Genomic DNA, 12,819 nt, shown 5'->3' with positions numbered 1-12,819 from the left:
TGACTGGAGTTTGAGACCACTGATGTACTTAGATTTTTGAGAAACTGCCACACATAATTTCTCTGTATTTTTAACTTTGTAAAATGTTCAAAGGTGTGAATACTCTAAGGATGTAATCACACCAGAAAAGTAACTTGGTCCACTTGTTTGGCCAGGACGAACACAGACTTTATTTTTCATAAGGTCCAGGTTTGTATTTGAATTGAACCTTTTGAAAGAAGACTATAACTCACATTGAAGCCAGCTGTGTGAGGTTACTCCCGTTGGTCTGAAATGAATGCATATCATAGACCAGGAAATGGAGTAAAACTGCTATGGGAGTCCTACATGTAGCGCTTCTGTTTTGCATATTTCTGTTTTTATTAAAGCTAAAACATTGTTGAAAGAGTCAAGAGCAGCTCATTCAGTATAGACTTCAAGACTTTTTATTTGAAAATCTGTAATGCTTCAGGGAATGCAACCTTCAAGCTGAGGAAGATCCACCACTTGCTGGCAGCAGTGTTGCTAAGCAACAGGTAGCTCGAACAGGTATGCTTTTGATACTTGATCACTACTAAAGTGGCTCTCTAAGTCCATGAGATGTATGGTTTCTGTATTTGGGTTTCTGTACTGGTTTGCATTTATTTATTTATTCATTAATTTATTTTAATGGTTTTTACACGTCTTTAAGAATGGTTTCAATAAATATGACCACCAAGGGATTGATTTTAAAAAGCATCAAGGACTTATTTTTCATACAAAGACAAAAAGAACCCACAATGGATCTATAATAATCCTTCATTTATGATCTAAAAGATTTTGAATAATCATCAAGTGCGTTAAATCAGACATTATGTAGCACATGTTTACTATCATAACTTTGTCCCCAAGCTGCTAAACATTAATCACACATGGATGGATATTGGGCTCATGTCACATTAACTAGCAATCATTAAGATGAAAGAAAGCCCTTAAGAAAATCTATCAATTTGATGAGATCATAGATGAAAAGGAGTTTCCATGAAACAGAAAGTGTGTTAGCAGGAAAGGAGAGAAAATGAGACACAATCTTAACTAAAGTCCAAAATAGATGAAGATGTTTACTTGTCATGGCCAACACCAACATTTATAAAAGAAATTAAATTGCCTTGACCTCTACCTGCCAGGCTCCCAGGCCTTTGCAGGGTTGCATTGGCGTAAAGCTCGTGGGAAATCTTGTAGCTGTCCGCTCCGATGTGGTGCAGCATGCGCTTGGTGGGTGACAGGGTGGCGTAGCTTCCCACAGCCGAGCTGAGCTGGTGGATGGGGGATGAGGTGTGATTCCCGCCAGGAGAGGTGGCCATGGGGAGTGGTGAGGAGGAACCAGCGGCGCCCGATGCTACCATATTAATAGGCGATGAAGTGCTGCAGAAACGACATAAATATATTTTTTATATATTTTATCTTTTGCAGCATAAGTATCTAGAACAGATTCATGGATTTGAAAAGCAGGTCTGAACAGAAACAAAGTGCTTCCATCCTTTCCAAACACTGAGGCTATTTTTAATTGAGTTTTTTTTCTTCATTATTAAACATTATGCATACTCAGTATATGAAATGCAATAGAGAATAACCTAGAAAACCTCACTTACTTATTGATTCCTATGTACTAAGAGACTGACAAATCAAAAGCTCAGCACCAAACTAAGCGGTGCAGGTAAATATTTTCTTCATTGTGGAAACTGTTACAGTGTTTGCAAGTTTGCTATTTTATCCCATGGCTAAATTCCCTGTTACTGAGGTGGTATAAGTGAAATTGAAGCGCCGAAATTTAAAGGTAACACTAAGAAAATGGTTATTATTTTTTCAGAACACATCTGACGTTCAATTAGGCTGAAAAAGAGAGAGACAATGTTAAAGGACATAAACAAGAAGCTAAATTGGAATATGGAAAAGCTACGTCAATTTGTCTTCCATTGAAATCCTTTTTTTCGTCTCATGTTTACAGTAAATAGCTACTTTCTCCTAAAAAATAAATATGGATGCTGTTTTTTAATTTAAGCCATGATGATCAAACTTATTGCTAAAATGAAAAAAAAATCAAACAAGTTTAAAATGTCAATCTACAGCTAAATAAAAAATAAACAAGTCATAGCAGTATGCATGTATAATAAACGCAAGGTTTTTTTTTTTACATTTACATCATATTCTTACATTATAGATTTCAAAGATGAATTTGAAATAGCTAAAAGCATCAGCAGCTGAAATCTTTAAAGTTACATAGATCCAGATTTGGGCCAAAAAATTCTAATAATTGCATGTCTACGCTTTGTAGCAGTTATTATAAATTAGTACGTTCTTATAGCACAGAATCAGAATGAGTAGAGTCAAACTTCTTTCATTCTTACCAAATCTACCCATATCAAATATATCAGTGTTAGGGTTGATTTTAATATCATTGAAAAAAGCAACACTTCATCTGTTTTTTTTTGTTTGTTTTTTTTTTATATATGGAAAGTAAAAGTTGTAAAAGTAGCTGATCATACTCGTTCAGTACCAGATAGGAAGGTTCAGAGGTTTTTTTGGCGGAAGGACAAACAAATTACATTTACACCATATAATCTTTATACTTAAACAAAAGCAAAATTATGTAAAATGTTATCTATTATTACTTTTTTGGAGCCTCAAATATATTTTGAGTCAACCAAGCAATAGTACTTTTTGATAAAGAGGCAAGATATAAAACATTTAAAAAATCTGCTCATGTAATGTATAGCTCAAATTTTGGAAAAGTTATTTTTCTCATGGTGTCTTACGACTTCTTCATTCAGCTCTCTCTGCACCCACTTCATCCAATGGTAGTGATGGTCTAGTAATTATCCAAAGGGAAGGGGTGACCTTGAACAGTTCTGTCTGTCACATGGCTTTTATATAGCAACAATTTCACTAAACATCCAAACATCTTGAGTTAAGAAAAGATAATGACCTATAATTCAAATTCTAATTAGCCACACTATGTTCAATTATAGCCCAGAAGCATGTTTTATAATCCTTCACATTGTTACAGCTGACAGACCTCTTGTTTAGGCCAACTTTCCACTCAGCTTGCTTTGTGCAACAGCTTGTTAAAATCTGCAAACATGTTATCTAACAGGAAGCTAATTTGCATAGTTAGGCCTGTGAAGACTTTAGTTTGCAAATTCAGTGCATGAGGTATAACCAAAAGCTGTAAACTGACAGAGTTGTGTGTCACTTTCTTAAATTGTATTTCCCTAATGAAGGAAAGCATGTAAACAACAATAGATTATTTGTCACAATCAAGGTACATCAAGTTTATAAATAAGGTAAATTCAAAACTAAAAAGTTTCTTCACGTTGTTTCCAGTCATTTTAATGAGATACCAGATGAACCAGCTGTAGCTAGCTGTGGAAACCCCAATATTCGTGTCGTATAAACCAAAGGAGCATTACTCTTGCTGCAGAGCAGCAAAAAAAAAGACAAAAGCTCTTAAAATCCTATGACTAAGATTGTTTTACCAATTCGAGTGGCCACGAAGCTGGAAACAGAGATGTAGTTAAGTGTCGTGGGGGGTGTGCAAAGAACCACCTGCAAAACATACATAGCTAAAACTAAAGAGCTTCAAGTGGACTAAAGGAACAAGAAGACTACTCCCCTCAACTCTATCAATACTAAGGGTACTGAAGTGGACATTGTTGACAGCGATAGAATACCTGGGTCCGCATAGACAACAAACTGGACGTGACATTCATTACTAATGGCCCCTACATGAAACGGCACCACCTCTCCTTCCTAACGAAACCAAGGTCTTGGAACATCTGCCTTTACCTGTGGCAGATGTTTTGCCAATCATTGGTTATCTTTTCACTAAACAGCTTGTTAAAATCTGCAAACTAAGAGAACAGACGCCAAAAAACTCAATTATCTCATTAGGAGAGCTGGCTCTGTCCTGAGTGTGGAACTACAGTCTCTGACATAGGTGTCTAAGCAGAAAATGCTGAGGAAATAACTTTATATTTTGAATAACTGGTCAAACCCTCTGAATAACATACTAAACTCCAACCGTAGATCCTTTAGTTCTAGAATGAAACCACAAAGGGGCTCAACAGAAGCCTACAGGAAGTTATTCCTTAGCTTTTCTAACTACATCCACCCCCATCCATCCATCCATCCATCCATCCATCCATCCATCCATCCATCCATCCATCCATGTTACCCTATTGCAGGGTAACACAGATACATACTCCAGTCTGGTTATTGGACTAAGGGAGGTAGACGTAGGCATAGGAAGAAGATGCAAACCATATTCTAAATGTGCAAATCACGCTGCACATTCAAGCTTTAAGACTGAAGTTGAACCAACCTGTAGGATTTTGCAAGTCGGCTTGGTGACTGTTTGGGAGAAGACACCCTCTGTAGTGTGGCGTAGCTAGGCATGTCTGCAGAGGCTGAACCCAGGCGCTGCAGCTTGGTGGGGGATCCTACCGCCTGCAGAGGGGAGCTGACACGCTGTAATCCAGAACAAAGTTGTACATTGTTAGGACAGAGTGTCGGTCATTTTAAGTAGTTTCCACTTTTTGGGTCTTATATTGTATTTCTTTTCCTTTTTCTTTAGTTTTGAGAAACTAGAAAATAGAACTTCTACCCTTTAATAAAGAGTGAAGGACTATTAGACTAAACACGAAGAGTCAAATTAAACTGCTTTGTGATTTAGTGACATGGGTGAAAAAATACTTTAGCAATATTATTCATATTCATAAAGTAAAAATGACAAAAATACTAATTAGAAAAAGTAAAAAACAGGCTCTTATTCAATCAACTAAATTTATCAAATTTATTACACTCTTAACATAATATGTTTGCATTTTACAAGAAGAAAAATGAAAGCATTCAGTTAAACTTTATGTTCAGATTTGAGGTGATTTATTCTTAAGATGAATGCAATTCTGTATTTCTAAAATAAAATAATGTGTTATTTTACCTGTTGTCACTCCCAGGAACTACAAGATACTCCTGATAAACAAAGAGATTTTCATTTTCTCTCCTATGCCAGGTATTAGTAAGGAAACACCTTATGTTTTTTTGACATAAGGTTTTTGGGTTTTTTTTTGGTCAATTTTAATGCCTCTTCATAGCGTTCCCCTACATTCCCTTAATGAATAAAGAGGAGTTAATTTTTAAACAATATTCCAAGTTTGAACATCGAGCTATCCTTTCAAAAGTAGAAAGGTATATACACAACAGAAAACCCTACAAGACATCATAAAATCCAAACAAAAGACACAGATTCAATTTCCTTTCAGTTTCATGCAAAAAAAACATAAAAAATAAGGTTTGATTCAATATTTCTGCGCATTTATGTGCATGCTGCATATGCTCTTTGTTAAAAAAAAGTCCCCAATATTACAGAAGTCCATTGATCTGAAGCTGTAAGCCTCTGCAAATAAGGCAGCTACACAGTTTACATAACCATGTATTAACCAAGGTATGATTATTGGATGGTCTTCACGTATTCCCTGCACAAAAAGGATGATTAATTCAACTCCTAAAAGCCTTCAATACTCTACGGTGTCATTACAGCTTCTGCATCATCTATCAAACAGTCAATCCAACTGTCATTCTGTACCTGAGCAGGCAAAGTGGCACAGGAGTAATACATGGACGGTCCAGCAGGTGCAGATCCGCCCTCAGTGGACATGTGTAAGGCGCTGCCAAGGACCTGCTGGGCAAATGAGTCTCTCTGGGACTGGGAGGAAGAGTCTGTGCCCACTAACTGGACAGCTGCACGGCTGGATGTCACCTAGACGGAGGAGTGAGCAGAAGGAAAAACACAGGTCAGGGATCAGAAAGAGTATGAGGGAAGAGGAGGAGGAGAAGGGAGGAATAAAGAACAGCAGAAAGACAGGAGATAAAAAGAAAAGTTCACCTGGTTGTAGCTGTGAACTGCTCCTCCGACCTGTCCACTGCGGGCTGCGACCGATTCCCCAAGTGTCAGCCCTTGGTTACTATGGTAACCTGCAGCTGCATAGGCATCCTGGGTATTGAGCTGCAAAGCACTTTGAGAGAGAAGTCCTTGTCCTGTTAAAAGAGACAAAAACAATTACGATAGATAATAGAGAAGAACAGGTAGATTGTGTGCAGCTGTTCACCAATAATATGCATTAATAAAAAAAACTGCATGATAAAAAATCATCTTATTTATCAACAAATACAGTAAATTATTTAGCTTTCTGTGTGCATCGGAGTTTTAAGAGTACGATCTCTAGAGAACGACTTTACAATAAATGTCAACAGTTTTTGCAAAACAGAGATTATTACTGGTTCTGTCCCAGCAGCAAAATGCTTGGTCATGCATGTAAACATCTGAAAACTGCTGCCATCTTAATTCAGCAGTGTATTGTAATGAAAACATTTGCTCTAAAAACGAGGAGAAAAGAATTAGGAATTACGTGCCAGAAATTAAACAAGTTTATGTCACAAATTGGAGCAAACTTCTGTCAACAACCCACCTCAAACCTGGGTCTCAATTCTGTCAAATTGGCTTTTTTGTAACTATTTTCAGATTATCTCTCCTCAGCAGCAGTCAGTCTTTGTAGAAAGACTTATTCTCTTTGTGGCCTTGAAGGCATTTTGTAACCTAGTTTACGTCCCACGTGTTACACAACGTATTTCTTTTTTTTTTTTCTTTTTTTTTTTTTATTGTGTTTGAGAGAAAAGAGTGAGCATAAATACAACCTGAGCCGGGATGTAACAAGCCTTGAAGTTAAATGATGAAAAAAGCATGGAAGGCACAGGCTGACAGCTGAGGTACTCTTAGTCAAAAGTCTAAGCTCTCCTGTTTTACGCGACCAATTTGTTCTTTTCTCTATTCCTCTGGCCTCCTCCTATTTTAACCTCTCTTCATTGACAAGTGGAACCAAACAAAATTTTCCTTTGTGTGGACAAACTTACCAAATAAAGCTGATTATGTTTATGCACTCTCTTCTTCCTAGCATTTTGACACATTTCAATGCAAAAAGTATCACAGTATAGCCAAATTTGGAATGAAACTTAAGCTTTAGTAAGTCAAACCTCACAGATCACATACTTGAGAGACTAAAAAGCAAATTTTTCCCCAAAAATCCAGAAGTGTTTCTTTCCTGAGAAGCAGTTTGCAGACTGCTGTGATTTTTTAATGGTAAAATCACTGACCAGGTTTAATTACTGACCAGGTTTAATTACCTTACGCAGTGCTCTGGTGAGTGTCTTTTTTGCTGAAGCCATAAAAAAATAAAGAGCCAACTCAAACTGTGGCTACTTTGACACGCAATATCAAATCATACGTAAACTTTGTTGTCCTTTAAAATTCCCTGTTTTAAATTTTTATCTATTTTCCCTGCATATCCCCAGAATTTAATTACGTGTGAATACCTAAAGGTAAACAAACAAATCAATCAAATTAAAACATGGTCTTTGTAGCTCTAGCCAAAACACAACAACCAAACCCCAATAAAATAATTGAATAATTGAAGACATATCTAGACCCTGCCTTAAGGTTACAGAAAATAAAAACTGTCAGAAAGAACAAGAAGATTGGTACATGGTTTGAAAGGACGTCAAAAAATAAAATCAAATAAATAAATACTATACTATCCAGCACAATGTAAAAAATTTTGCTGAAATACTGTTGTCTCAAGATTACATCCTATGATTATAGCCTATACAGTAGGTTGTCATATTAAGACAATAAATTCTAGAAATCACAGGAAGTAAAAAATGGAAAAGATTCACTATTATATGGAATGTACTGGAATATATCAGCATTTATTTATTGATAACATGGTTTGTGCCATTACATTTGAAAACAAATCAAATATAGTTTGAGTTAGTTTGGAACAATTTCCCTATTTTAAACAGTGTGACTGTTTAAACATTTCTTTCCCTCCAAAATAGTTACCATGCACGAGAATGTCCTTAGCCGCATTATAACTTCAAACAATGTCAGAAATGTTACTGATAAAACAATGTTCTGTATAGTTTCAACAATTCAGAAATGGGTTTAAATTGTACAAAGCCAGAAGTTCAATTTAATTCAATTCAACCATCTTTATTAACCTGAATCGTTGTGTAGCTCAGTAGGAAAATAAGACAAAGAACAAAATATGAAACAGACTAGGAGATCCAACATCTTACATACTTACATAAATACATACATACATACATGAGGCACAAAGACATATCAAGCCATTTAAGTGACTGCAATTCGCTGTTGCTCACATATCTTTTTTAATGTTAATAATAAACCTGTTCTAATGCAAATAATTAATGTCCGTCAGATTGATAATTGCTAATTTTTTAAACAAAAATTTATAATGTTCTGAAGTCTGTTACAATCTTTACCAGTTGAGATACAGTATCAAACTAAAATATAATATTAAAAGTGAAAACAGACTCAGCAACACAGGATTAAACAGGTAAATATATAAAAGAAGAAACCACATAAAATTCTCAATGCTAAAGAAAAAAAAACCTTGTGAGCTTTTCAGCAAACACAGAGTCTAAAATGACTTTAAAGGTCAGCTTGTCATCAATCACTGTACACAGTTTGCTGTGATTACAGTATTAGTGACTGAAACATTTTTGTAAAAAAAACGCAGCAGGTTGCAGATTACAACTTCTGCTGGGGTCCATGACTATATGTCTAGATTTTGAGACAATAATCTGTACAAAGGAGGTTTCACACCATTTAGTAAACTCCATGATCACTGCTCCTTGTTCAGGGTCATCAGTGCTAAAAAGAGATTTAATAACTATTGTCAGCAATATGTTGCTGATTGTGTTGACTATGACGATAATTTGTGTACTTTATGGATAAGAGAGGTAACAAAACATAGCCGTGGGAAGACCTTGTAGAAAGGAGAAGATCAAAAAGTAGCCCATTTACCTTTAACTCTGAGACCGAACAGTTACTAACAGTTATAAGCCAATTTACAAGAACATAATCAATATTTTAAAAAGCAAAACAAAAAACTTGTTTGTTAACATTTGAGGCTGGATGTAGTTAAAAGCAGAACAGAAATCTATAAAAATAAGTCTCACATGGGTTTGTGAACCTCAAGGTGTTTTAAAATCAAATGCCCTATAAGCAAACTAGGATAGATCCAAATGGGTAATGCTTGCTGTTAATTCTGTGTGGCTCCAAATTAGAGCAGACACACCATTTATTAGACCGATAGTCCTCTTGGCAGCTGATTCAGCTACGATTCCTGAAAAAAAAAAGTGAAAAATGCGGACATTTAAGAGCTGCAATCGAAGCCTCATAACCCAGCCTTCCATTCATCTTCTACGGCTTAGCCATCAGGGTCATGGGGCTTGCTGCCCATCTCCAGCAGTCTATGGCATTAGACATGGTCCACACTGGGCAGGTTGCCAATCCATTGACTCAGAGACAAACAACCATGCTACACACATACCTTAGGGTTAATTTAATGACCGATTATTAACCTACCAGTGTTTTTGGACTCTGGGAGGGAACTTAAGTACCTGGAAAACACACACACACATGTATGGGGAGAACATGCAAACTGCATGCAGAAAGGCTCGAAGTCCAGAACTTAAAGTCGTAGGGAAGCGGCTGCTCTGACCGTTGCATTTCCGAATTCTCCCGAGTGGTGTCCGACTTTACACGAGTGAATAAAGTAAATGTGATTTGTCACATTTGTCGTTTATCAAGAGGGTGGGATTGTTGCGGCGGAAGATTCGCAAGCATGTTTGGTTGTGGCCGGTTTCTCGGAAGTATCTTGTAACTAGTTAGCAACTTAGCGCTAGTACTGTAGGTTCTCAATGGGAAATTACATTGGGACCAAATTGCACTTAGCAACAACACTGTCAAGGAACGCTATGGACAGCTGAAACAAGAGGAGGAGAGTTTTGTGTCGGAGGTCGTGGATGATTCTCCTCCGTCATACATTTTTTTATTTAGAGGAAGAAAGTCGGGATGAAGATGTTGTGGAAGAGGACGCCAGCGCTGCAGAAGGTTGGTTTGGTGTATAAGGCTTACAGCTTACATGTTTGAGCCCTTGCCTCACAACGCTGCCAGTTCTGTTAGCTCTACACCTGCCGAAGACACAGACGTCCATCCCCGTGAACACTGGGACGGAACTCAATGGTAAAGGAAATTATTCTTATTTCATCCGTTGCATATATTAGCTGCGACATATGATTCAAGATGCTATGATTGAAAAAATTTGATTGACAGATTACCGTTGATTTATGATTGGCCGAATGTAGGTGTTCAGGCTGACGTATAACTAACTGGTCTGCATGAGATAATGGAAGGCCCCCCCACAGATTTTAAGACAGGATTTTTTTTTTTAAATAGAAATGTTCTAACTTTTAGGACAATATGGTCTAAAAAAAGAGTACATTTATATACATGTTTAAGCCAGAAAGATTGGACATTTAAATATGACTTCCTTACGACTAAACCCAAAGTTACAGACTGCCATGGTACAGCCATCCTCATAATGAGAGAAATATTTTCACTTTAAGCTGCTATCAGTAGCTATAAGTGGTTAAAATAAAAGTACCATAACTTAGTGTTAGCCTTCCATTAATGAAAGAAATTATTCACCTTTCTAAAAACTTCTTGTGATGTGACATTTTCATATTACAGCTAAGGCAACATTTTACTGACAAAAATTTTATGAAATATCCATTGAAAAAAAAATCTGTTCTATTCCTTCAACAAAGGTTTAACTCTCACCCTTATATTCCTTTCAAGAGACATGCTGCCCTTCCAGTAAAACAGCTTCAAATTGAAAACAAGCAGAGGGAAGGTTAATCTGGCCGCCTCAAATAAACCAGAGAATAAAATTGTGAAAAAGTTCTGCAACCTTAAAGCAAAAATCTACAATATATATTTTTTTGTTCAGTGGTGTAGTGAAAGTGTATCCAAGAGAATTAGTCTACATGTATGATTTATATCAATGCTGAAATTGTTCTATCATAACTATCCCTGTTTGTATCACTGTGATTCATGTCCATGTTTCTACAAAGAGGAATAATAGCTACAGAAAAGCACAACAGCATGTAACTCGATCCTGACAGCATGAAAACCCTTTCCTGCTCATTGTAGATGCTCCTTCATTTTAATTTTAGAAGCTCTTTTAGTGTCATGTGTTGGATCTCTTCATTTTGGCACAAACATGCAGACAAACTCAGAGACATGACAAAGAGATGCAAATGTGAGTGCATACTTAGAAAACATAACAACAAAGCATGCAGGAGAGCACAGGCTTAGTTGAACTGTAAACTGGGAATGAGCATTTATGTTCCTTTAAGTGGAAAGTGAAATTTCTTATGCATCCTCATAGCAATCCACTTTTGCTGATTATAGCACTGCATTTCTCTGTAAACAGTCTTAATTACAGATATAAAACTATTTTTTTTGTATTTCAAGTAGCTACAATGTTAGTCAAGCATAATGCCCCCATGGCTGCACATATGCATACAACCAACAATAACGCATAAAAAGTACAAGCATTGGCTGCCGCCTTTTTGAAAACAGCTCACATCACTGAGACTAGCTTTACTGTGAATATTAGGTCAACAGAGCCTAATAAAATCTTAGCATTTTTCCTCCCAGAGAAGGTTTAAGCTGTCCTCTGTCAACAGTCGCTGTCCCTTTTAATATAACTGATGTCATCTTCTTTGCCAGGGGTCCAAAAAAAGCACATGAAGACAAAAAGAATATTCGCCTGTTCATGATTATTAAAGAAGAGCGGGTTCTCAGCGCCGGCGGTTAGTGTCTGCTGCATGGGACAGATTAAGTCAGCTGCCTTTGGCTCTCTGTGGAAAGAAGGCTGGAAAACAAAGCTTGACCACAGCGAACAGTCGCCTTAGAGTGTAGCCAATATCTCCATATAGCAGAGCAGATGGTAATGGTGCTGTCGTTTGATTGTGATTTTAAGACTTGGGTCTACAGTAGGTAGGGGTCGCTCAGTCAGGACCAACTGATCTAATCAGGTTGCATGTGCATAAAACATTAAAACTTGAGTGCGTAAAATTGCATGACCAGCTGACAACTTTGTACTTGAGGCTTATTTTTACATGGATTCACGCTCACGCATATTTGCACACAAGCCCAAAGCCAGGGGATGTTTCTCCACAGTTTTTGTTTGTGACTTAAGGTGTGCTTTATATGGCTGGGGGAGCCTTTTGGGAATCAAAAGCCTCATAAATACATTATCACTCAGATGGCAAAACACTTAAGGCTTCACTGAATCCATCTGAGAAACTCAGTTTGCACTAGTGAAGCTGAAAGTAAGGGGTCCCATCTAAATGCCCACATCTTTGCATTTTTTTGTCATACACCTACAGGATATTAGAGTTGAGAGAGTACACATTCACAGATGGGTCATGCACTGTGATCTCATGCATTAGCATGAGCACATCTGCATATACCTAAAGCATGTAATGATGTACACTTTGACCTGGAAAGACTCCCTCGTTTCCTCTCACTATTATCTCCTCTCACGCAGCTGGACAAAAAAAGAGTAGAGTGGTTTTCTTCGTGACTGGCATTCTCAATCGACCCATTTTAATATTTTATCCATTTTCTATTTTTGATAGATATTTTAGATGGCCATCTGAGGATGTGCTGAGTCTGGAAGGCAGGCATAAAAGTGCCTGCCGTGTCCCCAAATAGATGAGTGCAAAGGAAACACTGACGCACAGATTAGCATGCACACTGGCGGATATCACCAGCACAAACCTTACGAAGGGTGAAGACGCTCTCCATAGTCTGCTGCTGCGCCCCACTAATCTGCTCCACAGCATGTGGCAAGGCATAAATTCTGATTA

The 12,819-nt window shown here is 37.2% G+C and overlaps 1 protein-coding gene across 15 annotated transcripts in view; it reads right to left on the bottom strand.

Moving 5' to 3' along the window:
• ctnnd2b (catenin (cadherin-associated protein), delta 2b) overlaps positions 1–12,819 on the bottom strand; it is a 209,394-nt gene that overhangs the window by 73,236 nt on the left and 123,339 nt on the right. For 9 of the 15 annotated variants that reach the window (XM_038300407.1, XM_038300409.1, XM_038300410.1 and 6 more), the window contains 4 exons: positions 5,903–6,054; positions 5,603–5,776; positions 4,340–4,485; positions 1,133–1,383 (listed from right to left, as the gene is read on the bottom strand). In XM_038300407.1, the coding sequence (XP_038156335.1) occupies positions 1,133–1,383; positions 4,340–4,485; positions 5,603–5,776; positions 5,903–6,054 (723 nt within the window). The remainder of the gene's footprint in view (positions 1–1,132; positions 1,384–4,339; positions 4,486–5,602; positions 5,777–5,902; positions 6,055–12,819) is intronic. The other 6 variants (XM_038300408.1, XM_038300411.1, XM_038300422.1 and 3 more) reach the window with 1 other exon arrangement.

This window comes from Cyprinodon tularosa, unplaced genomic scaffold, assembly GCF_016077235.1.
Source record: "Cyprinodon tularosa strain WSP-4 unplaced genomic scaffold, ASM1607723v1 ctg45, whole genome shotgun sequence".
Classification (NCBI taxonomy): Eukaryota; Metazoa; Chordata; class Actinopteri; order Cyprinodontiformes; family Cyprinodontidae; genus Cyprinodon; species Cyprinodon tularosa.
This window is presented reverse-complemented; position numbering and strand designations above follow the sequence as displayed.